Genomic DNA, 27,408 nt, shown 5'->3' on the forward strand with positions numbered 1-27,408 from the left:
ATGTAGGTCCACATTTTATCAAAGACTTGAATTTTAGATCTCTGTAGAAAGAGTTCAAACTGGTAACTATGTGCACATTACAGTGAAGTGTATGCAAAATGTTTGCAAGTAGCAATTTCAATAACAGCATTAAATCCATAGGCAGCTACATGGGCAGACACACAATGAATTTGAAAGATGAGAATAGGAGGATTAAGCAGGTTAAACAGTAGGAGCTTGGATATTAATAAATGATTAATACAAACAACATATTTTAATCAGTTTTCCAGTGTTCACTGCAAAACATTCACAAAGGAAAAAATCTTTTATGACTAACAAACTGAATGATGAAATTTACTATGAGTGCAATCCTAATCCTTCTGTGTTCCTGGGGGACTGGAATCAAATATCTTTTTTTAATCGAAGTTAAAAGCACACTTTGATGAATCAGAACCATAGAAGTGAAGAGGGAACCTTCCAGCTCTTGCCCTTGCCCTTTTACCTGCTTGTCCCTGTATCTACAGAAAGTGCAGTCTCTGTCCCTATCTACTTGGTATGAGGTATTGCAAGGTTGCTGCACTGTAGCAATCATTTACAACTATTTGGCTTGTCTATGTGGAAAATCTAGTTGCAATTATAGTACAGTATCCAATTCTGTGTGGATGCATCCACTGAAGCAGGGCTATGGGATATCTGATCTAGTCACTTACAGGGCAATCAGGTAGCATGAAACAGTCACACCCTTCTAAAACTAGTTAAGTTAATGGATTTATAAGGGGGTAACTCTGCTTTCAACTGAACTGTAAGAGATTTTTCTGTCAGGCCTGGCTTCTGAGACTTTAGGAGAAAGTCTTTTGGTCTCTGTGACCCTATCCCTATAGAAAAGGTTCTTTTGCAGGCACTCTAAAAGTGCCTTCCCAGACAGAGGTAACCCTTCTAAGCCCACTGACCTCAGTGAATTTAGAAAGGCATAACTCTGCTTAGTGTCTGGAACATGTCTGGATCTGTATTTCTGGGCTCAGAGAAGCGATGAAGGTACAGAAAGGTTTTCAAAGTAAATGGGATCCATTCTCTAAGCCCAGTTGTGAGCTTTTGGGCTTTGAGATCAATGTTTCTCTAAACCTCCATTAGTGCAGAGTGCTACGTGAAAGATCTAATCTTATACTACAACTTGGTCAAACAGCTTCTGGGGGCTGATCTAATGCACAATTCAAGGGAATGTAAAATCTGATCTAGTAGGATTTTGCAACTCTATTTTATAAATTATGAATACTTAACTTTATGTTCATATAAGCACATGCATATGCACACAGAGAATTATTCCTGAAAGTACCTATTATAATAATCAAATTCTCTTCAGCTTTTTGATTCTATACTGCTTCTAGGACATTGACATAATCCCAGTATATGAGTGTAGCTCTGTTCATATAACTGGTAGCAGTTTAATGGAAGCAGAGAGAATTAAATGAGGACCCTGTATTCCTTCCTCCAAACAGCTAATAACTGCTGATCAGGGCTCCACATGTACTATCTCCACAAACAGATCAGGCCAGAAGGAGTGTAACTTCAAGAACCAACTCAGCTTCCCATTAATACTAGGAGCAATTCACAACGGAGCACTGGAAAGCTTATCAATTAAAATAAGCTTATTTAAGTGACAATAAGGTGCCAAGAGATATGCTGGAGCTATGGAGTAATATGGTACCAGTTGTCTACTCACAGGCCATTATCTTTCATATTCCATGAAACCGTTGGCCAATAATCAAAGGCAGTCCCTACATGCAATACAGCAGTCTAGAGTTACAAAAACAGAAATCAATCTGTTTTGTGCTCCATTTATATTCATTGAGCTTCTTTCATTGAAGAGAACTCTTTTCCTACATACAGTCAATTAAGGATTTCAATTATAACAATGTATCATATTAATGAATAATTTGCATATTTAGTGGACCATCAGATAACTTCTCCGTTTTGTCATACTAAGATTCTCAAAATGAGGTTCTATCATTAACATGTCTGAGAAATAACTGAAAACTGAATACCTGAATACAAAAAAAATTAATCTATCATATGTAGCAGAACTTCACCACTGAAGTAGGTTTGCATTTTGAATCTAGTGACAGCAAGAAAAGGATATGATCCCCTAATAGGCTTTGTTGTTATAGCAAAAATGTGCCAAGTATAAATCTACAAAAGCTAAAATAAAAGGATTTTTACTTATGGGTTTTGTTTTATGTGTCAAGGAAACTTTGTTATGCTTATTAAATGTTTGCTTAAAAGGCAAGTCAAGTCTACTTCTCTTCAGAAATATACACCAGTTATGCATTCAGTTTTGCATGTGTACAGAAATGCAGTTTGTATACATTGCTCAGACACTTTCCTTGTAAATTCTGGTGCCTCCTCAGTAGTCATAAGTGGGGGACATGCACTATAAGAACATAAAAAAGCCCTATTGAAATAAATAAAAAATATTTTTACTTAATTTCAGAAAATCATAACAGTGGGAAAACACAATTGTAACATAACATTTCAGACCAAAATAGGAGGAAAATATGAACCACTGACTCTTACCCTAAAAAATTCTTTTGTTGAACCAGAGTCTAATGTCCCGTAAGCAATTTCTGTTTGCTTTGATAAATCCTCCGCACTTTCAATGGGAGACACCATTCTCTCTACCGTCAGGAAGGCAGCTAAGTTAGCCGTGTAGGATGAGATTATGATCAAGGTAAAGAACCACCACACACCTCCAACAATGCGCCCAGACAGGGATCTAATAACAAGTATGACATGGAGTTGTAAAATGAAATGAATGTCCTGAAAGGAATACAAGTCACCAGATTCATGTAAATGCTGCAGTGTGTGACATGGAAATATTTTCATACTACCTAGTTTGTTTCTGTTACAAATGCATAAAATGCAATGGGAAATTAAAGCATTCTATAACTTTGGCATGAGTTTTTTGCTTTAGCTTTACTCAGATGAAGTGGTGTCACTAAACTCATGGCTCCAGTCTTGAATTAATGTATGGAGGCAAAGTGTTACATCATCATCCTTCACAGGTCTGAGAAACCTGGAAAAGAAAGCTGCTTAGAATCACATTATTGCCAAATGAAAAAGTAAGGCTTTCATGGTAACTCAGGTGAACCCATTTTTTTGTGAACTCAACTACACGGACATTCACCTCTTTCTAAAAGAAGGCCACAAGTTCCCCCATTTCCACTAATTACTATGTACTGATGGATACTATAATCTGACTATATAAATAATAGATTACTGTTCTTTGTGTACTTTACCTAAAGAATTTTATATGCTTTCCAATGCACTGCCTTTGAAAATGCCAGTACTAAATACAATGGAGTCCCTATATCCCTAAAATACAAGAGATTTTTAAATAATTTAAATAATGCCCTAAAGACATCCAGCTGTTCTCAACTAGGGCTAGGCCATTTTTGGCCCTGGCCCCAACCTGGTGGACCTCTCTGCCATTTAAATTAAACAAATTTTAAATTTTAAGCAAGCAAGGGATTTAAATAATTTAAAGGAATTAAAATAATCCACAATCAAATTCAGATAAATTGTTTAATTCTTAAGCAGAAGTGTTATTGGACTTCTGTTTTATAATAGCTGATTAGAAAACTTTGTTCTCTACAATCTGCTACATATGGGAAGAATCAACCCAGGGGACAAAAAAAACCCCCAAACCTTTCAAAATTATCAGTATGATGTAGTTGTGAATTTCAAAACAGATCCTACTAACAAGCAGATTTCAAAATCTGACTCATATTTTTGAATGTCTTAAATCTTCTAACATACTATTAAAGTAGACTCAAAAATGAAAAACAATGAAGGGCATTATTGTTCCAATAACAACCAGAAAACAATTGAAAAAAATCACTATGTTCCTGCATTGCTTTTGGTATATAAATACTGTCCATGAGATCAAATGTATACACCAGTGAAAACTACCTCCATTCTCCATATGTACCAATGAGAGCTAACTCTATTCTCTGTACTGCTGGGCTGTGGAAAGGCTAGTATAGGTAGGCACCCGACTCTTTTAGGGGTCAGGAAGGAGCTAAAGATAAAGCCCTCTCACCTTGAAGTATCTTAGAGATAGTGGAAGAAGCATTTCTATTAGTCACTTGTGTAGACAAAAAAGTATAAAACCATAAAAACACAAAAAGCCCACCTGGATCAGATTAGCGATCTGTCTAGTCAAGCATCCTGTCTCACACAGCAGCCAACCAGTAGCCAATGTTATGTTCAAGACTTTTTTTGGTAGAAAAAGCCCAGCAAGAACTCATTTGCCTATTAGGCCACACCCCCTGATGCCAAGCTAGCCAGAACTGCATTCCTGCACAAAAAAAGCCCTGGTTATTTCCCGGGGAGAGCATTGCGCTCCTCAGACAGCTACTTGCTTGTGGTCATTGGCCCTAAAGATATCCAGTTGACCTTTTTGTCCCTGGCCCCAACCTGGTAGAACTCTCTGCTTACTACCATCTGGACCCTGTGGAATCTAATACAATGTTCCAGAGATGTTCCACCAGGCTTTAGGTTGAGGACAGCAAGGTTTCCATCTGCCTGGCACCCTTCTTTATTATTTCCACCTTTTTGCCCAGCCCCCTTCAATTAATGTAGCCAGCAGTTAAAACTGGGGTTATTTATTATTCCCCTTTGGATTGCTATAACGTTCTGTAACTTACTTTTGAGTTTATTTTTATATATGTGGTTTTATATATGTTGTAAATTGCCCAGAGCTGCAGCAGGGATTGGGCAATTTATAAATACAATTAACAACCACCACCACCACCACCAGATACCTCTGGTCTATAAAGCATTCAGAGCTTTACTGCCTGTGGATGTGAAGGTTCCCTTTACTCACCATGGATAATTAGCCACTGATTATCCTATCTTTCATGAAGCTAGTAACTTTTAAAACCACGTTTACTTTGGGCCATCCACTGCCAATGAATTTCACAATGTAATTAATTGATGAGTGAAAATATATTTCCTATCAAGTTGTCTCAGTTTTCTTTACCTCATCCCTAATTTTATGAACTGCTATAAAATTTTTATAAACTTCTACCTTAGCTGTCATTTTTTTCTAAAGTAAAAAGTTCTGGGGTTTTTTGTCTTTCCTTCCTAAAAAGGTGCTATCCAGTGTTCCCTTTAAGCTGTGCGTGTGAGTGACCACTCATTAACACAGGAAGTCCTGCTCAGCAGCAATTTGGAGTTGCACAGGGTCTTGCATTCCCCACTGCCCATTTTAAGATTACAGCAGTTCTATTCTGCTGAGGATATGACGTGCTCTGCTCAGGAGAGAAGACAAATTAGGAGGGACATTGGTTCTATCCCTTAATCATCTTGGTTGACTGATTCTGCAATTTCTACAGCATTTGGGTATCTTTTTTCAGGTGGGGGAGTACAGTGACCAGATCAGAACTGTACACCTCATTCTAAATGTGACTGTACCAAAGAGCTAATCAATGGCTTTACATGCTGGGCCATTTTATTTCCAAGGTGAAGTACCGATGAGTTCTTGAATGTTCCATTATCAACTGTTCAGCCCATTTGCCTTGCACAGGGCTTTCCACTACTTACAGTATTGCCTCTATTACAAAAACAGGTTTTTCATTGGAGATCCACAACTCCATCACCACTATTCTGGTTGATAAGCCCTATAACTATTGTAAATAAATAAGCCATCACTTTCTACATGCTCTCAAATGACGATTGATTAGCACTTCACACTGTTTGAACTGAAAACTGAGCCTAACTTATAATTTACAAATGACAATGTCTTTCCGTCTATGATTCACTCTTTCTTATTTCTTTTTTTCCACATGAACTTCAGCTTTTGACCCAATTCCCATTTCAACATGATGTGCCCACTGAAGCTGTTGAATTTAGGCCACAGCTACTGGTTGTACAAGGATAATGGAATAGCTGATAATGCTGCAAAAAGAAACATAAAAATAAACAGGGTATAATAAAAGAGACTGGAGCAGTATACCCACATTAAAAACCACCACAATCAATGGCTATATTCTTAAATGAACTACAACTTCCCTTTAAGCCTGGTCTTTTTTTTTCAGGCTTCTCTCCTCTTTTTCTTATTCTTTCCTCATTTGTTGTTACAGGTTCACATTGACAAGGAGTTACCAGAAGACTTTTATGTTTAGATAATTTGTTAAAGAAGATTCAAGTGTCTTAAGCAATAGGCAGGATGCTATGTAAAGTGGCTCATAGAAGGGAAGTGCTATTTCATAGCTCATTAGAAGTGTGTTACCCTTTTTCCCATTACAGCCTCTGTGAACTCAATGCACCATTGGCTGTAAATGAGAATATGCAGCAAAAACACGGTACCCCTCCAAGAAGGCATGGAATTAGAGGAACCTTATGCATTTTATGGCCTGTGCATGGTGAATATAAGTCCACTGGAGGAAGGTATGACTGATACTAAGAGAAAACCAATCGAACAGTCCAGTGGTCTGCATCACGAACAGTTGTCATTTCAAGGGCTGAAGATGATTTCGAAAAATGTGTCAACGGCTGGTATTTCTTGAGAGTGAATATATATGCACCATGAACGTCCTTAGTGAGACCAAAAATGCACAAAGCTGAAATGGATGTGTAACCAACCTTGGCGAAATATCGCATCCTTGCTGCATAAAGGCACCCAAGGAAAACCAGAGACTATTAAATATCCCAAATTCATTAGTTGATTCGTTACTTTGCGTTTCTCTTCCATCTTCAAATTCCTCAGTGTGCCACTCGTATGGGCTAAATCTGCTGACCAGGAATAAAACTACACTGACCCCAATGTAGGCAAAAACAATGCACATCCAGATCTCATATGCTAAGGGATCAAGAAAGGAAAACACTCCTGGCTTGGACTTCTGAGGCTTCTTAATCATTATAGATATCCCGAGGCTCATAAAGGGCTTTGAGAAGTCAATCACTTCTTCTCTCACCAGTGTTATAGTTAATGGAGCAATTGCAATATCAGCTTTCTGTAAGGGAAACAAAGCAAAATAACAACTTATTCAAGAGTTAGAATGGGAATGGCTTCATTGCTCTTGTGCAATGCAAATGAAGAATGCAGCAACAGGAATAGGGATAATAACAACTTGAACTCAAGGAGTAAAGTGGTGTACAATCTCCAACTGAGACTACTCTGATTGACACATGTTCAATCATATGGCTTCACTCTCAGCAAGTAAAGGCTATCCCTTTATGACCGCATCCAGAACTATATTTTAAGTGCCACAGCAATATTTGTAATGCTTGAATGTGACAGCAATGCAGAAAAGCTTTTATTTGTAGGAAAGGGAGATGAAATGCAGACATTATGGCCTCTTTTCATTTGCACATTCAAGTCAGCTAAAGCGAACTGCAGTTGCCATGCCAACATGCATTGAGACGATCCCCATAGCTACTAGCAATGGTTAAAAAGGGCTCTTACCCCATAAACAAGTTCTCCAACCATTCCATTCCAGATTTTTGTTTCTGCATCCCTGGCCCCATACTTGCCATCCCCAACAATTGTGAGCTTGTACTTGAACCCACAGTGTTTGGCAATTTCTGCAGCTAAGTCCACACAGTAGCCCTCATAGCGTTCATTTCCATCAAGAGTGTCATAATTTTTCTTCATCATGACATATGGGGATTCCTGTGCAGAGAAACTGGGCTTTAGCTAATTCACAAGGACACTTGTGTTGGTTACCTATTCAATGGGTACATGTTCAAAAGCATATGGAATAAAACAAGGGGAATCTGTCACTTTTTCCATAAATGTCCATGATTATTTATTTGTCACCAATCACACATAACATTTCTTCATAGCTGCAATAAGCCTTACAGGTAGACATTGTCAAACTCTTGCAAGCATTTACAAAAAGGATATGATAACAAGCAAAGGAAGACCTTTAAAAACATTTTGTTTCTAAACAATTCCTACACTAGGTTATCCCTGCCTATCTGGTAGCATATTTCACAGCAGTTTTACAGGAACCAGTTCCCATGAGACCCAAAACAGGGCATGTAAAATTAAATGGTCCATACAATGAATATAGAGCCATAACGTAAAAAATAAAGAAAAACTCTTACCGTCATTTAAAAAAAACCCAAGTTGTTTAATTGTTGGTTTCTTTAATATTTAATGCAGTTATTCATTCAAACTCGGTACAATGATTAGCTTACTGAGTAAACAACATGACATTCCCAGCATATGACTGCATAAAATGTTCCTATTGTAAAGTGACAGAGAAAGTTTCACATTCTTTTTTTTTCAGTGAAGAATTTATATTGGCTAGAGAAGAAAAGCTACACATTCATTCCTGACTTGGCAACCTCCATTGGCTAATAAACAGGCTGTCAACTTAAATACAAATCCAAGCACAGTCCTGTGATTAAAGAGGAAGTAATTTCTGAAAAGTGGTTTCATTAAAACTTTGATATTTCTTCAGCATATTTGCAAAGTTTATCTACCAAAAGTAAGGTCTTTTTTTCCTCATAAGATAAGAACAACACAGTAAGCATTCATATATTCTTCGATAAACCAGCCAAATTGCACCAGGGGGCCTTAGTTGTGGTCTCTAAAGACCATTTCCCAGCCTTTAACAGAGGCAAAGTGATAAAGCGACTCAACAGTTACCTATTCCAACAAAGAGAGCGAGAATGAATGATGAGACTACAACTTAGAGAATCCTTTTCACAAAAAATGTGCTTAATTACCAAAATTGTGGTGACAACAATAGTCTTATTTTCTAATCCTGAGGATTCATTGCCGGCAGAACCATCAATGGGATTCACAACCATTCTGTCTGCTTCGCTCCAGTATCCAATCTGGAAAAAGTGTGTAGGTTTTATTTCAGTTGATGACTATCTCTTTTCATAAACATTTGAGAAACTATATTCAGTACCAAATAAGAGCTCTGAGATATACTCAGGCAATAGTGATGTAGTAAAATTTCTATGTGTCAGTTAAAACAGGAATAGATAAACATACAAATAGTTACAGGAAAAAAACATAAAAACTTTTCAGAATGTCAAATATTCATTTCCAGTAATGTTTCAGTCAATGCATAATGTTATGTTGCATAACACCTGAACTACATGATGACCACGGTCCAGCCAAAGTTAAGCACCTTAAAAGTCCCACACATTTCATCAGAAAACTGTGCGTAATTCTCCAGTTGAAATGAATGAGACTTTACGTACTTAATTCTGCTTGCACTGTGTCCTTTATTAGTAAAAATCTGCAACACAGAACAAATATTACTTTCAGATAATTCATTAATCAATTCTCATTTTAAAAGTTAGAGACTATCATATACTGACCTGGTTTTATCTGTGAGTAAACTAAATGCAGCAACATAAATTACATATATGAAAATATCATCAGAGAATACTTACCTCAAATTATGGCCCATGTTTGGTAAAAACACTGCTTTTTTGTAAAACCACTGAAATATGCACACAAGCGAGTGTATGTAATTACATTACAGTTTTTGTGTTGTGTCTGAGAGATCTACTTTTCTGCATCACTTAGCACAGAACACCTAAAAGCACTCAGAATCACAATTACCTTCCGAGGACCTGTACTTTTGAGCTCCATGATGTTTATTGTATAGTTAATTCTCTTTCCATTCTGGTCAAACTTTATGTTTCCCGTTAGCCCTTCTACTTGAACCTACAGGAGAATGAAAGCAGTAATCACATTAAGATGAATAATCCACAAAATACATTTTACATTCTGCATTTACATCAGTGAAATTTTTAATTAAGTTATACTTTGGACTTCCAAAACTCTATCAACCTTTTCCATTTCAAGACATTCACAGGTCACTGAATACACACACTAATTCCACAACACTGGTTCTAGGAAAACTACCTGCTTTAATGCCCTTTCTATTTCTACACCATGAGACCAGGGCACTGCTGGATTGGCAAGACAATCTCCTGCATTTCCTCTTCGAGAAATTTCAATCCTTTGCTCACGCAAGTTACGGAAAGCTTCAGTCATCACTTTAACAGCATCATAGGTCAGAGCAGATGTGTACTGGAAAGGATTAAATGCAATTAATTATCAGTCAATTAATCTGGTCATTTATATGGTCTTCAAACATTACTAATGTTAAATGGGGGGAAACTGTTAACTTATCCACTTTCTTTCAAACTACATTCTCTCATAGCATATACCAAATTTATTTCAGCATAAAGCTTTTTTAAGGACAGACTAAAGGAAGTATTTCTTCACACAATGAAGACTGGGGATTTCAGTGCCAATGGCAACAGAAATTAGGGTTGTAATCTCCAAGATGGGAAATTCTGGAGATCTGAGGGTAGATCCTGGGGAAGGCAGGGTTTGGGGATGGGAAGAAGCTCTACAGAGTGTCATGGGTGCTGGGGACCCTGCGGAGGAAGTTGAGCCTGCAGAAGAAACTGTGCCCCTGCCACCTGCACCAGTGCCCCTGCCTCCTGCTGGAGAAGATCCCAGCCCCCCTGCCTCGCCCTCTCGGGTGGCGCGTGTGCGTGACCGCCTCCGTCAGGACCTCAGGGATTGGAGGAGGGCAGCACGCTCACAAGCAAGACGCTCCCTGAGCCCTGAGTTTTGAGAGGATTCTGGCCCTTCTAAGAGCAAGGATGCTTGAGTTGTAACAGGATCCTGGCTGCCTCTCTGAGCCAGCAATTAGCCCAAATGGGCAACAGCCAACAGAGGGCTATATAGCTGTAGGCTTTGGGAGGAGGCTTTGTGGAAGCAACTAGTCATCTCCCTGACGTTCTAGTATCCACTCTGGCTTGACTTTGGTTTCTGGACTCCCTGACTTTGGCTTGTGACTTCTGGACTCCCTGACCTCGGCTTCTGGACCTTGGACCTGCGATACTTGTACAGTGATTCAGATTTGGCACTTCGGACCCTCCTGCTTACTGGCTACAGACCTCGGACTGCCCCTGGACTTTGCCTGACCCGGCCCCAGCCGTGACACAGAGATAGAATGCCATACAGCTCATGTTCCAGCTACTATTTCCCCAAAGGAACTGATTTGTAGTCTAAAGATCATCTGAGAGAACTCTGAGCCTCATCTGAAGGTTGGCATCCCTAGCACTAATGACTGCTTTAGAAGGGGATTAGACAGATTCAAGAAAGATAGGTTCACCAGTGGCTGCTACCCAAGATGACTAAAGGGGACATTCAAAGTCAGTGAATAACACTACTAGGAGGAAACATGAGGGGAATGCTTTGATGTCTATGCTTGGTTTATCACCCTCCTGGACAATGTGAAACAAGAAACTGGAATGAAGGTACCACTGGTCTGATCCTTCCAGGCACATATTACGTTCTTAAATTGTTATATTACACACAAAAAAATTCTTAATGGCTTAGACTACATTTTTTTTTTAATCTTCAGAGCTTGCTGCTTTCAACTGTAACTGATCCTTTCACAGAATGGGGAATGATTTCTGTTTAGTTGTATTTTATGCCACTATAATTTGTCAAGCAATATTAGGAAGAACTTCTTTTCATCAAGCAAAAATACATGGCAACTTTATTGTGAAGCAGAATATTATCTCTGTGTCATTAAGCCAGAGCAGTTCCACCACCCACACACCCCACAGATCTGTTTTCGGAGGCACTCATTTCAAAGTCAAACTGGGATACACTGGCTGATGTGTGCACTACTTGCTTAGCTTTTGCATTTCTTTTTTATGATCACAGTAACATTTATGATAGCTGAACTATTACCAATCTTCTTGTTATTGTGATAGTATCAAAAAAAGCCCAATCAGGATGTAGGCTTTTTCTAAAAAATACTGTGCCATCCAAAGTAATTGTTTAAGGTTGGATCTGCTAAGTCAGATCCTATTGTTTTCCCCCTACTTCTTCCTTCAATAAAGAAACACCTCTTCCAATGGAGAATAACTTCTGAAGGAGAAAAGCTAATGGAGAAAATTCCGTCTTTGCTTTTCCGTGTTGGAAGAAGTCTTGGTAGAAGGGTGTCCTAGGATTTACCTACCATTGCCTTTCAGAAACACTTCATAATCCCTCCTCGCAAATGTCAGTTTCTAGTCAAAGCTAACTACAGTTCCTCTGAAGAAAAACTATAATTATCCTCTTCCCCATTGGTATGCATTTATAATAGAAAAGAAATTAACTGTGTGAAATATTTCATGAAAGGTATTGTTGTTGCCATGTGAAGAGTATTTCTGGAGGTGAAGTAAAAAAGAATCCCTTGATCCATGTAGAGAGGACAAAAAATTTTCACCATGAGGTAAAGCCACCAAATGAGTGATTTCAAATTGCCTCCACATGGCAATTGTTACATGCAAACCAACTCTTTCCTGTCACTAGGAAGTCTGACAGAAATTTTTTAATAATTGAGTTCTCCCACCCCTTTACTTTCATCTGAGAATGTACTTCACTTTTTAGAGGATAAACTCTGTATCCTCCATGGCAAATAGTATACTTGCCATTTTGGTCCCTCCTTATCAGATTATGATGCCTATGCTATTAAATGTTGTGAAAAGTTAGTATCAAGTTACTATCACTGACTCCAGTTCTGTCTCAGTGATTGCAATCTGGCTGCATTGTATGAGGAGTAGGTTATATAAGGGCTTTTCACAGGAGCCCAGCATAAACCTTTTCTTCCGCAACCACTCAGAATACTGCTTTAGTGAAGCAAAAATCCAGAATCAAAGTTGCGAATACCCATCATTGCCTATTCTTTGAAATTTACTTGTGAATACGTAACTAATAAGTTGGATCAGATGTTTAATGGAGATCTGAAGGAAGGTGGGGGGATGTTTTTCACAAGACCAGGGCTTCTTTAGAGCAGGAATGCACAGGAATCCTGTACCAGCTGGCTTGGTGTCAGGGGTGTGGCCTAATATGCAAATGAGTTCTTGCTGGGATTTTTCTACAAAAAAAAAAGCCCTGCACAAGACCAACAATTGGAAGCGGTCTTGTGGCATCCCGGTGGTTAGTTGTCATCACTGCCAGAACAGCTACCAGTTTGTACCTCAAGGATACCTCAAGGGTAGAGAATCTCTGATTCAGGGTGATACATAATTGAAAACTGCTGCTTTTCTGCCATAATTGGATATTATTTATTTTAAAATGTGTAATAGAAAACTGATCTATTTGGCCTTTGATGAGCTACTTGATAAGGCAATCACTAAATGTATCTTTCTGCATATAGATTTTTATCCTGTCAGATGACTAATTAACCTTCCTCGCTTATAGTCCCAAGAGAGAATTTCAGGAGGTTTGCCAAAGGGTTCTACATCTGCTGCTTGGATGGGATTCTGTACTTCATGGCCAATAACAAGATGTCAACCTTTAGTGCAGTCTGGAGATTAACTGTAAAAATCTAGTTGTAACACAAACAGCCTGCAGTAAATACAATAGTGAATACAAGCACCGTTTCATCAGAATTTGTGCATTTAAAATTAAAAGCCGATTAAAAGCTGATGGCAGGATTTTATTACTGAATTACATCTCAGGTACAAGAAACAATTTTGGCTACATGGTATGATCACCAATAAAATAAGATGCAGCAATAATAGCAAGAGGAATTAATAGGAAAATGCTACAGCTTCCAAATGAATTTCCTTATACAACAAAAATTGTACTTATTCACCAATTTACATTATTTATAGTCCATCTTTCTCACTTGGTCTCAAGGTGGATTACACTGAATAAGCTAAAACAATCAACAGATGGGACATCGAATAAACAGTGCAACAGGATTAGGATTGTAGAACCAACCAGAAGTCTGAAAACAGAACTGAAGCAACGTGTAAATATTAACATGACACATGATGCAAAATTCCATGGAAGGATCCTAGTTTCAGCAAGCTGTATGCAGTAGTTTAGACCACTGTCCCTGCTTTTTCCAAGTAACTGTGAATCATTTAGTACAGTGCAATTCTATTGCCTGCAGAGAAAGAGCCATTTTGAATAATTCAGTTTTGCATAGTTTGCACTAAACCATGAAAGTAGGAGCCTTCCTGATCTCCTCAGGCAGGCTGTTCCACAAAGTAGAGTCATAATGGAGAAGGCACATGTATGGATTGTTGTTGATTTTTGTCCATTTGCAGGCTGACACCTGCTGAAAACTCTGCTCCAATGAGCAGGCATGCAACATAGGAGCAATGATCTGACAACTCCCATCTAGGAGTTTCCCACCAGTGCAAAAAGCATTCCTCCAATGGTAATCACTAGAATCCAACCTCCCCAAATTCTATATATTTAAACACTATATATAAAACCTTATTAGCAAAACTTGGACATTTTACTATATTATATAATTTTGTTGAAAACATCACTCAACAGCCAAAATTAATCAAATTCATGATGTATTGAGTTCTGTGTACCCCTGAACTAGGAAGTATATTTTGAATACCTGTATTTATTGAAATATTTTCAAATGAATTCAATGGGGGTTTTAGGAAAAATCAGATGAATTTCTGCAATCTGACTACCAATAAGTACAATCTCTTCCCCAAACAGACAATTTGACTGTGTTCTAAGATGGGTCCATTAAATTATTACTCCTATATTACTTCCTTTATCATTCCTATGCTGTTTCTGAGCAACAATGCAATTACCCAAGTAATTGCTTTGTGAATTAGAAAAAAAGGCTAGCAATTACCTGGCTGTTATAATTGCTTTTGGAAGAGCATATGCTCCTATTTGGCAGTTCTTGTTTGTTCCTTGTGGTATATTGGGACTTTCCTCATTGTAAGTGGTGATCAGCATCTATCCCAAGACTTCCATTACAGAAAGAAAGAGGGGGGAGTGATGAGTTTCCCAGTCCCTTAGCCCAACCATTTAGAATTATCCTTTTTTTATTCACTCTGGTCAAAGTTTGCTCCTGAGTATTTCATCATTATACTCTCTTGACTGAAGTCTGCATATTTGGCCTGTAGTGACCCTGTGTTCTTGCTTGGTTATAGCCAAATTGCTTGGTCACAATTTGCAAATCACAGGAAATGTATTCTAAGAGGGTATGTCATTGATTTCCCCCCCTTTATTTCTGATTACAGCTGAAGAAAAAAGGTTTCTCCTCTTTTTTGGATTTCTCTGGGATTTTTCTGTGAGATGACTGCCTTTTGAGGATGCTCAGGTAAGCAGTGTCAATGATGCTGCTTAGTCCTCTAACTTTCTACCTCAAATGGTCTTCCTCCTGATCTTTGACAATACTATATATGACTCCAGCATCTGCATCCTAGCATTGTTGAAAGCCATCAGGTGCAGAAAGGTGCCAGAGTTTCCAGGCATATCTCCTTGAGGAACTCAAGAGCTACTCCCAAGACATTTCTAAATGGCTATCTTTCTAGAATTATGTGTGTGCATCTGCATCACAATTATTACACAGCATTGACACAATTCCCAGAACAGGAGCTCCTTATCTTTCTTTAGTCCTTGCCTAAATTCTAACCTAATGGCACTCTTTTGAAATTTAACTTTTCACCTATTATTTTTATACTTAAAATAAAACAATTTAGTTATAGTGTGGATTTTTTTAAGCAACCTTATTCCAATCCTAACACCTTGACTACACAATCAGTTCTTTTCCTTTGATGCAATGATGCTTTTGGATTAAAACTGTGCTTCTATCACACAAAAACTGAATAACTCCATAAATCATCTAGTACAAAATGTAGAAATATTAATAAATTGCATTTCCTTTATGTAAGACATTCTAATCCATCTTTCTCTAGACTAAAGGCAGACTTTGTCATTACCAACATAGCTTGGTAAATGCTGAAAAATCACATGCAAATCATGACCACTTCAACAAGACTATATCCAGCAAAAAGTCACATAATTTCATCTCAGCGTCAGCTACCTGTAGCTGGTCTGAAGGGATACTCTTTACAAGCCTTCCAGCATACCACTGGACTTCTGGCATACATTTGTCCTTGTTGTGTCCATCTGACAAAAAGATGGATTGAACAAGATGGTATTCTTGGCCAATGAGAACTTGAGACAAAACACAGTAAAGGAGGTAATCTCATAAAACTGGTCATGTGCCACACCTTTAAGGGGCTGGACATTTTCAGAAAGAGAATGATTTACTTTTGCCTCTTATATAAACAAAGGGAACAATATTACATACTAATATGAAAACTGAGCTGACTTTCTAGTGTAATCAAAAGTGACTACATGATGGTAAACTTTGTATTCTCACCTCAGGGTTTTGATGCATAACACCATTAATGTCATCCAAGGAACAGTCCAGAGGGAAAAACCAGCACAAACAAGTCAACAGGTAGTTCAATGTGGTTCTTTCACATCATTTTAGAATCAGAGATGTTTCACCTTAGTTTTAGGGACATATTTAAAAAAAGAAACCTCCAAGCATCATTAAAATGCAGAGAGGAGTAGAGAGATTTCTGCTCATGTATCCACGTAAATTCTCTTTATCTGCTCTGTTACTATGTACGTATTTATTTATTTCATCCTTTCTCCCTGATTGGACCCAAAGCGGTTTACACTATTTTCCTCTCTACAGTTTCTATGTCATGACACTCCCATGAGGCAGGTGAGGCTGAGTGTGTTTTACCCAGCAAGCTTCCATTGGAGACTGGGGATTCCAAGACCCTAATTGGAGACTCCAACTACTACAACCAATGGCTTTCATTTCCAAATACTGTGACTGTTTTTGTGCATGTGTTTCTTTCCCCCTTCCTCTTTCTCTCATTAAACTGCATGTAAATTAAACAGATTATGAACCAAATTGAGATGACCACAGATGAAATTCTAGACCTACTGGGGAAATGAAAAGCCAATAACTTTCTGGATTCTGATGGCATATACCTGAGAGTTCTTAAGGAATTCAGATGTGAGATAGGATATCAAATAAACAGATCCAGAAATGAACCAAGACATTACAGGACAGTCAGCCTAACATCTGTCCCAGGCAAATCAGTAGAAACTGTAATCCAATATAGAATTTTTAGGCACATAGTGGAACAAAGCCTGCTGAGGGAAAATCAGCATGGCTTCTGCACAGGCAGGTTCTGCCTCACCAACCTTTTGGAGTTCTTTGAGAAACTGAACAAACATATAGGCAATGGTGACCTGCTAGACATTATATATCCAGACTTTCAAAATGCTTTTGACGCGGTACCTCACCAGAAACTCCTGGATAAATTTAGCAGTCAAGGGATAAGAGGACAAGTTCTCTGGTGGGTTAAAAACTGGTTAAATGATAGGAAGCAAAGAGTATTAATCAATGTACCCTTTTCACAGAGGAGGGAAGTAAGCAGTGGGATCCCACAAGGATCGGTATTGGGGCCAGCAGGTACTATTTAAATTATTAATAATTGATCTGCAACTAAGGATGAATAGTGGCCAAGTTATTCAAGACATGAAAACCAAGGCCAACTTTGAAGAGCTCCAAGAGGCTCTTCCCAACTGGGTGACTGGGCAACAATGTGGCAAATGAAGTTCATTGTTGGTAAGTGTAAGCAGATGCACATTGGGGCAACAACTCCCAACTCCAAGTACAGGTTAGTAGGATCTGAACTTGCTGAGACTAAGAGGGGGAAAGCTGTTGGGATCATAGTGGATAGCTCAATGAAGGTATCAACCCAGTGTGTTGCAGTGCTGAAGAAGGTAAACTCTATGTTAGGGCTTATTAGAAAAGGGACTGAGAATAAAATTGTCAAAATTGTAATGCCATATTTGGAATACTATGTACAGTTTTGGTCACTGTATCTCAAAAAAGGATATTGCAGAGGAAGAAGAAGAAGAATTGGATTTAGACTCCATTCTTCACTCAGTCTCAGAGTGATTTACAATCTCTTTCTCTTCCTCTCCCCTGTGAGCTAGATGGGGCTGAGAGAGCTCTTTGAGAATTGCTCTTGAGAGAACAGCTCTGAGAGAAATGTAACTGACCCAAGGTCATCCAGTTAGCTGCATGTAGGGAATCAAACCCAGTTCACCATTCTTAACCATTATACCAAACTGGCTCTTTCCTCTCCAGTAAAGTGACCAAACCTATCTTGTATTGCTATAATAACCTATGCTGTAACATGACTGATATACTGAATTCTAAGCATTTTTGCAGCATCTGCCCCTGCTTTTTGATCACACATTAACTGATCTTACATGGATCAAAGTCTGGCAGAGTAAATCTGTCATTCCTTGCTCAGAGATTAGTCAGTAACTAAATTAAGCTAGAGCACACCGCAGAGATAGGCAATTTTTCCTGCTGTTACAGTAATCATTTATATGAGGTCTGAAATAATTGCAGTCTTGAGGCAAATACCAAATGGTTTATGGAATGTCTTCCTAGCAAGCATTAATTACTAAACAGTAAGATTTTAAAAATAAATAAATAAAGTGCCTCATGTCAGTGAACCCTAGCCAAGGATCAGTAAGTTACTATAACATTTATTTATTATTTAGAAAATTGCCATGCTGCCTTTCCAAGGAACCAGGGCACATTGATTAATAGACATTGATTTAAAAGTACATGATTTGAGATTTTTCCAAGCATGAATCTTTTCTTTCATTTGCAAGCTGCATGAGAATATTTTGTAGCATTCCCACCTTTATTCTGACAGATTTTCATCAAAATACCTACATGCATGGAAGAATCAAATGACTACAATGACTGTAAGATGGTCTAAACCAGTTGTCCCCAACCTTTTTTGCCCCAGGGCTGGCCCGCCAACCACGGCCCCAGGGCTGGCAGAGTGGGGACACCCAATTCGGCCTCCCCCCTGCGGCACCTCCTCCTCCCCCGTTTCCTCCTCCCTCCTTCACCCCCACAGCCTTGCAGCCTCCTCCTCCCCCCTTTCTCCCCCCCTTCCCCCCCATGCAGCCTTGTCACCTCTTAAAGGTGCAACTTCACTCCTACTTTGTTCTACTGCTTCAGACCAACACGGCTGCCCACCTGGATCTATCCACCTCCTTCTGTTTTCTCCTCCCTCCTTCACCCCCCCCAAGCAGCCTTGCCATCACCTCTTCCCCCCATTTTCACCATTCTAAGGCCAGGGAAAGGTCCATGAAGCTCCTCCCAGGCCAACCTGCTGCAGGGGGGCGGCGAGGCTGTGGGGGAGTGGCAAGGCTGCGCAGCCCATTGCAAATAGGCGGTGGCCAAGTACCGGACCCCAGCCCGGGGGTTGGGGACCCCTGGTCTAAACCACTGGTCTTTAATCAATGAGTTGGGATTTTAAAGTGGGTCTCAGAGCCTCACCTGCTGGGTTGCAAGAGCCACTATTTTTCCTATGTTTTGGAAGAATCTGGTGCTAGTGTGAATCACCAACAACAAGAAGGCCAATTTATTTGAACATATGCTGACAGGATCAGCAAGAAGGCAAGATGAAGTCACTGCTGAAGGGGATTCCTCCATGTATTGTTCTTCACAATGATACACTTTCTGATGTGTGGTTTATATCCTTTGTCAGCCCACAACCCTGGCACTGACATTAGTGAGGTTAAAACTCTGTCTCTCCTTATTCTTGTCTTGTGATTCTGAGGCCATTTTGATTTTGATAACATGTCCCCAACCATGTCCCCAGCCATGTCCCCAACCATGTCCCCAGCCTACCTCAGTGGGGAGGGCGGGGTATAAATAAAATATTATTATTATTATTATTATTATTATTATTATTATTATTATTATTATTATTATTATTATTATTATTATGCATCTGCAGTGCCCCCACCCCAATCTTTCCTTTATTGTTTATTGAAGTCCAGTTTCCTTCCTTACTCCTGTCATTTCTTCCCCTCTGGGAAGGAACTTGGCCTTGTGGGGCTTGGCAGAGGTGGACAAACCTGTTGCCCACTGCCCTGCCTGCCTCAGATGGCATGCAGGGATGGAGGAGGACTGAAGGAGGCAAGCATGGCAGAAAGGCCCACCCTGGTCTGGTGCCTCACTGAGCCTGTGCCAGGGCAGTGGGGGAAGAGCTCACCGTTGGTGCCATGTGACTCTGGAGTTGAGTGAGTTGCGTGCTTGGCAGGTCCAAAATCTGGAAAGACCAGTAGTTTAGGGTAATCCCCTGAGCTGAAGCTCTATGCACAAGAATTCTGTGTGATGCACATGAACTTAAACTATTTCTTTTTGGAAATGTCTGAGAATGAACTCCAGTGATGGGCTTATACTCTTACACTCATGTCTTGTCATCAGCTTGTTATGCTGAACTTTGGGACCACTGCTGATTCTGAATGAAAGAGACCAAGTTTCAAGTTACTGAGAACAAGTTTAAAATGTCTGGGTTTTTTTTTTAATTCTCTAGTATTCACAAGGTATTGTAATATGCATGTCCCGACTGCTAGCATTCAACCAGTGACCAAAAGATGGATGGGGCCCTACATCCAAATTTGTCTGTTATTGTCATAATTTTTATATCTGTCATGTTTTCAATGGACATCTGCTTGAAGTTGCCTTGGGAGGAACAGAAATGTTTTAATGAATATAAATATTGATGCCAGCAACATTAAGTGGCAGGGTGAGACAGAGCTTTCTTCAAGCCCAACCAGAGCAGCTACAGCATCTGTGTGAAAACAGCATAAGATATACTCATTCATGCTTCCCAGGCTTTACATCCTTGCTAGCCCCTATCTACTTTTTCTTCTCTGTATCCAACTTCAGAGATCAAGCAGGGAGTGCTATCAGTGATTCACACTGGCACCAGAGCCTAGCAAGGCAGGAATGCTTGCAGAATACAATTAGCAAAGTAATTCTTTCCTGGTGCATCCATCTCTTCTTTCCTTCTCAGCACTGCTCCAGAGTTCTTCCTCCTGCTCTACTTCACAGCAACTGGAACAGGTGCTCTAATTTGGTGTCACTTGTACTGCCACAAGAAGGAGCTAGAGACATGCATGAGAGACTGACAGTATTTGGAGCCGTATTTGGCAGAGACTGACCAAAGAGAGAGATCTTGGGGTCATGGTAGATAACTCACTGAAAATGTCAAGACAGTGTGCGACTGCAATAAAAAAGGCCAGCGCCATGCTGGGAATTATTAGGAAGGGAATTGAAAACAAATCAGCCAGTATCATAATGCCCCTGTATAAATCGATGGTGCGGTCTCATTTGGAATACTGTGTGCAATTCTGGTCACCGCAACTCAAAAAGGATATTGTAGCATTGGAAAAAATCCAGAAAAGGGCAACTAGAATGATTAAAGGATTGGAACACTTTCCCTATGAAGAAAGGTTAAAACGCTTGGAGCTGTTTAGCCTGGAGAAACATCGATTGCAGGGTGACATGATAGCGGTTTACAAGATAATGCATGGGATGGAGAAAGTAGAGAGAAGTACTTTTCTCCCTTTCTCACAATACAAGAACTCGTGGGCATTCGATGAAATTGCTGAGCAGTCTGATTAAAACAGATAAAAGGAAGTACTTCTTCACCCAAAGGGTGATTAACATGTGGAATTCACTGCCACAGGAGGTGGTGGTGGCTACAAGCATAGACAGCTTCAAGAGGGGGTTAGATAAAAATATGGAGCAGAGGTCCATCAGTGGCTATTAGCCACAGTGTGTGTGTATGTGTGTGTGTGTGTATATATATATATAATTTTTTTGGCCACTGTGTGATACAGAGTATTGGACTGGATGGGCCATTGGCCTGATCCAACATGGCTTCTCTTATGTTCTTATGGAGCCCTCTGTTTCTTCTGTCTTTTGACAGAAATTTTCATATATATTCCAATACATATGTCACAGATCTTGAAGCATTTTTACAAAGACAATCATACAACATTTCGCCTCAGAAGAAAGTGAACAACCCTGCCATCCATGATGAGCTTTTTGATTGAAAAAGGCTCTAACCATTACAATAAAATGCAATATTCAATAAACAATGCCTTCAGGTAACCGGAAGACTCCCATACAGTGCTCCGGAAAATAAGAAACAACCATGCACTCTATAACCAAATCGCTTTTAAATTAACATAAACTGCTCTGAACATCTGCCTCTCCCATAATTACTGTTTAGCTATGTTAAAAATCCCTTCTGTGAAGCAGAAATTTATTGATAAGCAAATGAACTGCAAATCTTTATCTTAATGGCTTATAATTTTATTTCTGTAGGTCTCGACTTGTCATGTATGCTATCTAAAGTAGACTCAACTCTCACAGTGCCTTGGCTGTTACTGCTGGACACATTGTAGCTGTCTCAAAATAATAGAGCAGCTATCCAACCATTCATAGCTTATTTTCATAGCTAACGCTATTTATTACATGTAAGCTACTTTGAGCCAAGAGGAAAGGCAAGGCATAACTATAATAATAAACCGAGAGGTGTTAAACATATTTGTGACAAGGGCCAGAACTGACATAAATGTTACTTTGTCAGCCTGGGCTGTATGTGCTATAAAATGTAATGCCAGGTACCAGAGATGTAAACTTTATAACTGACACAGCAAGCCCAATTAACCATTTTTTTACTCTGTATTTTGAGTAAACAAATGGTTAATTGGGCTTGCTGTGTCAGTTATAAAAAGCAACAAAAGCAGCCAATTCTTAGGAGTGAAATCAATTGATCTATTGGAAAATCCACAAAAGCCCTAATAAGTGTATTTAATCATAAGCAAGACTTGGTTTTTCCCTCTGCAAGGGATACAATAAAAGGGTACGTTTCTATACAAATTATTTTGTATATATAGCATTTTTAGGAGATGAGTAATATAACTTGCAAATAAATAAGGCAGTTTTTCAGCACCCCCCCCCCCCCCATACATCCAGTCTCAGCAACCAAGCACAGCTACAAGCCATCTCTCACTCTTTGTTTCATCCAGGGATTGTTATGCAGCTGTTCATACTATTCAATGGACAAGGAGGTGGAATGCTCAGAAGGAGGAGGTGCAATTCTCAGAAAGGTTCAGGAGCTGCACTCCTGTGAGCTCCCACTGAATCCAAGGCCTGGTTTCATCTCTTCCTTTTTCCTACCTCTGACAAGGCATTCCAGACTTTCCCCTCCACTGTCCCATCCTCACCATTGTCAACAACCCTGTGAGATAGTCCAAGCTGAGCAACTGGCCCCAGGGGCCTGGTTCAGAAGGGGTGGGTGGGTCTGAACCTGGCTTGCTCCGATCCACCCACTGCCAGTTCTCATACCTCCTGCATTTATCATAGAAGTGGCATGGCTGAGGGGAAGACCTGATGAAAAGGCTTTTCCAAAACCTCCAGGGGGTGCTTGTCGTCTCCTTGTGGTTCCCTTTTCCTTCATGGAATGAGAACAGGTGTAGGGGAGAAGGGAGGTCACTGTCCCCACCCTCCCTGACACTCATTCTGCCACCTGGGCTCCATGGCTGTTTAGAAGTAAGGCAGCAACAGCAGCTCCCCTTTCCCATTGCTTCCAAGGCTACAACATCTTTCCCTTCAGAGCAGTACACACAAGACTGCCCAGTAGCCTCCTGATTCAAGCGCCAGCCTTCCTCATCCTATCCCTCCTGTTGGCCAAGTTCATTGGCAAACTGCTGTTCCAAGCTCCTGCTCTGATAAACCCTCCTCAAGGTTTCCATTTGGTGCAGCACCAGCCACTCATCTCTACTCCCCTTATATTGGCTTTGTCAATCCTACCTGAGCTGCGGTCAGAGGACATGGGAGGGGAAAAAACACTATACCATCTCTTTCTTTACTTTCACTTACATTCCTCCCACACTATTTTCCCTCAGCCTCATAGTCCATCCCCCCAGCAGTTTCCTTTCAATTTCTTGACTGCTTCAACCACTCATACTTCATCGCATGCACCCCCCCCCAAGCAGCCTCCAGCCTTCTCTCTCTTGTACCCAGGCCTCTTTGTCCATTGAATAGTATGTGCAGCTGCATAACAATCCCTGGATGAGCTCCACCACCTGTTTTTCTACAAAATGATCCCTGCTTGTACCAGTTGATTGTGGGTCAGATAAGAAGCTTGGATAAGCCAGTTTTATCCCCCCAGGCCTTATGTTTGACACCTATGGATTAACAAACATCCTGTAACAAATTCTGCTATCATGAGTACTTAAAAGTAGCAGTGGCAATTGAGTAGTATATTTTGCAACATTCAGTCCCCACACTGAGTAACCAGAGGGTCAATACACTAGCCTTCACAGTGCCTTGGCAAACTGTAGTCTGTACAATGTAATTGCAAATTCTAGTTTGTACAATATGTGCAAATTCTAATCTCTACAATGTAAATGCAACTTTGTTGTCTATATACAAAGACCTGTAGTCAGCTGTACTGAATTATGACTTATGGGAGATTGGTATCTTTCCCATTACATAAAGGAACTGCTGTTCTTTATGAGATGTAAACCACAAACAGGGAGCCCACCAGCTAATATGCCAACATATTTGAGAAATGCTGGTGTTGTGCCTTTCTTTTGCTGTACTGTGGCCTGCACATGCACTGCAATGCCACAGAACCATGCTGGAGCACACCAGCGTAATCCTGCATGCTGGTGGGGTGTCATGGGTGCTGGGGACCCTGCAGAGGAAGATGAGTCTGCCGAGGAAACTGTACCCCTGCCACCTGCACCAGTACCCCTGCCTCCTGCTGAAGAAGATCCCAGCCCCCCTGCCTCGCCCTCTCGGGTGGCTCGTGTGCGTGACCGCCTCCGTCAGGACCTCAGGGATCGGAGGAGGGCGGCACGCTCACAAGCAAGACGCTCCCTGAGTCCTGAGTTTTGAGAGGATTCTGGCCCTCCTAAGAGCAAGGATGCTTGAGTTGTAACAGGATCCTGGCTGCCTCCCAGAGCCAGCAATTAGCCCAAATGGGCAACAGCCAGCAGAGGGCTATATAGCTGTGGGCTTTGGGAGGAGGCTTTGTGGAAGCAACTAGTCATCTACCTGACGTCCTAGCATCCACTTCGGCTTCTGACTTTGGACCTCCTGACCTTGGCTTGCCTTCTGGACCCCCTGACTACGGCTTCTGAACCTCTGACCTACGATACCTGGACGACGATTTGGCTTTGGCACCTTGGACACTCTTGCTCACCGGTTACAGACCTTGGACTGCCCCTGGACTTCGCCTGGCCTGGCCCCAGCTCGTGACAGATTGCTTCCACCACCACAAACACCCATTCCACAGGATGGATGCTGAAGCAAGTGGAACCGCAGGACTACTGGCTGCCCTCCAAGCCCAGGTACAGCAGCTGACACAGGCAGTAGTGCACTTGCAGCAACAGCCTGCAGCCAGTGCTCCAGCCAAGTGCCCAGTTCCCCCACCTGACAGATTTGGGGGTGCCGTGGAAGAATTTCCTGCTTTCCTGGCACAGTGTCGGCTGTACTTTGAACTAAGAGCATGGGACTTCCCCAATGACAAGACGAAGGTGTGTTTTATCATTAGTCTGTTAAAGGGGCAGGCGGCCAAATGGGCCACACCCCTACTGGTTGGGTCCTCTCCCCTACTGACTGATTACCAGGGGTTTGAGGCCCACCTGTCTGCTGCCTTCTCCAACCCAGTCCAAGCAGCCACAGCCAACAGGAAAATCAGGGCCCTGAAACAAGGCCAATCCTCGGTGGCTCAGTATGCCACTGAATTCAAGCTCCTGGCCCAAGACTTGGCGTGGAATGAGGCTGCTCAGATGGACCAGTTTACCGAGGGGTTGGCAGAGGAAGTCCTGGACGAACTGGCCAGGGTGGAACGGCCCCCCACGCTCCAGGAACTTATCACCCTCTGCCTCCGCATCGATGGCCGCCTGGAAAGTCGCCGCCAAGCCAAGACCCGAGGGCGCCAGCTCCCTGCACCGTGCCACTTGGCTCCTCTCCCATCCCCAGCTAGTACCAGAGACGAGGGCGAGCCTATGCAGCTTGGAGCTGCTCGACCCCGCCTGACTCCGGAAGAAAAGGCCAGACGCCGCACGCAGAACCTGTGCCTCTACTGCGGCACGGCAGGCCACTATGCCTCTGGCTGCCCTGCTAAACATCGGATACCCGGACCTACATTGCCACCGCCGCCAAAAGGCCAGCCCCAGGCGTAAGTGGACCCTCCAGCCTGGGGCGACTAGCTGGGTCCTCTGAACAACAGGCTGATACCCCGGGCCCGTTCCTGCTACCAGTCAAACTCCATCTGCCCGATGGACGCTGGCTGTTCGTGTATGCCATGCTGGACTCGGGAGCGGCCCACTGTTTCGTAGATGCCGCCTTTGTAAAGCAGCACCAGATCCCAGTGCAGCCAAAAGAGGTTCCGACGCTGGTGGAGGCTATTGACGGGCGCCTCCCCCGTTCTGGCCCCATCACCCAAGAGACCTGTCCCATCACCTTCCATGTCCAGCAGCACCAAGAACAGCTGCAGTTTGATGTCGCCCGCATGCCTCGCTTCCCGCTGATTCTAGGCCTTTCCTGGCTGAAGCTGCACAACCCCATCGTGGACTGGGCCCAGCAGGAACTACGCTTCCGAGACCCATGCCCCCATCTGACTCCTCCCACCACTCTAGCAGCCGGCATCCCGAGTGGTGGTCCTCAGCTCCCTCAGAAGTATGCAGATTTCGCCGACGTCTTTGAAGAGACAGGAGCGGATCAGCTTCCCCCTCACCGACCCTATGACTGTGCCATTGATTTGGTACCTGGGGCACCACTCCCGGTGGGGCGTCTGTACCCAATGTCGGAGCCTGAGTTGGCAGCTTTGCGAGACTACCTGGACAAGAACCTGAAACGCGGATTCATCCGACCCTCAACTTCTCCCCTGTCTGCTCCAGTCCTCTTCGTGAAGAAGAAAAGTGGGGAGCTCCGGCTGTGCAATGACTACCGGGCCCTGAACAAGATCACCATCCGCGACCGGTACCCTCTACCACTGATCCCTGAACTCTTGGATCGCTTAAAGGGGGCCCAAATCTACACCAAGCTGGACCTCCGCGGAGCGTACAATTTGGTGCGCATACGGCCCGGAGACGAATGGAAGACCGTGTTTGGGACCCGATACGGGCAGTACGAGCACCTGGTGATGCCCTTCGGATTGACCAACGCCCCCACTGTCTTCCAGAGGTTCATGAACGATGTATTCCGGGACCTGCTCGACCGCTTCGCGATCATATACCTGGATGACACCCTAATTTACTCCCGCAATCCTGCCCAGCATGCCGAGCACGTCCGCCAGGTCCTGCAGCGCCTACGAGCCCATGGCCTCTACGCCAAGCTGGAGAAGTGTGACTTTGACCTGCGCTCCGTCGAGTTCCTTGGTCACATTGTGTCACCACAGGGAATCCTCATGGACCCGAAGAAAGTGGAAGCGGTCCTGACCTGGCAGGCCCCTCAAAATCGCAAAGACCTGCAGCGGTTCCTTGGTTTCGCCAACTATTATCGGCAATTCATCCCGGCCTATGCATCTCTGACCACGCCCCTGACTCAACTACTCCGCCCCAAAGAGCCTTTCCACTGGTCCTCAGAGGCCGATAATGCCTTCTCCACCCTGAAGACCCGCTTCGCCACCGGGCCACTCCTGAGATACCCCGACCCCCAGCTTCCCTTTACG

General features: G+C 41.9%; 1 protein-coding gene across 5 annotated transcripts in view; it reads right to left on the reverse strand.

The window, feature by feature from the left end:
- GRIA2 (glutamate ionotropic receptor AMPA type subunit 2) overlaps positions 1–27,408 on the reverse strand; it is a 123,667-nt gene that overhangs the window by 4,634 nt on the left and 91,625 nt on the right. For all 5 annotated transcript variants that reach the window (XR_009555794.1, XM_060246600.1, XM_060246598.1 and 2 more), the window contains exons 7-13: positions 9,875–10,042; positions 9,569–9,673; positions 8,716–8,826; positions 7,445–7,651; positions 6,622–6,992; positions 2,551–2,749; positions 1–41 (exon numbers count right to left, since the gene is read on the reverse strand). The exon at positions 1–41 is cut by the window's left edge and continues 207 nt beyond it. Coding sequence is in view for 4 of the 5 variants with exons in the window: in XM_060246600.1 (XP_060102583.1) it covers positions 1–41; positions 2,551–2,749; positions 6,622–6,992; positions 7,445–7,651; positions 8,716–8,826; positions 9,569–9,673; positions 9,875–10,042 (1,202 nt within the window). In the remaining variant the exon portion in view is untranslated. The remainder of the gene's footprint in view (positions 42–2,550; positions 2,750–6,621; positions 6,993–7,444; positions 7,652–8,715; positions 8,827–9,568; positions 9,674–9,874; positions 10,043–27,408) is intronic.

Source organism: Heteronotia binoei, chromosome 9, assembly GCF_032191835.1.
Source record: "Heteronotia binoei isolate CCM8104 ecotype False Entrance Well chromosome 9, APGP_CSIRO_Hbin_v1, whole genome shotgun sequence".
Classification (NCBI taxonomy): domain Eukaryota; kingdom Metazoa; phylum Chordata; class Lepidosauria; order Squamata; family Gekkonidae; genus Heteronotia; species Heteronotia binoei.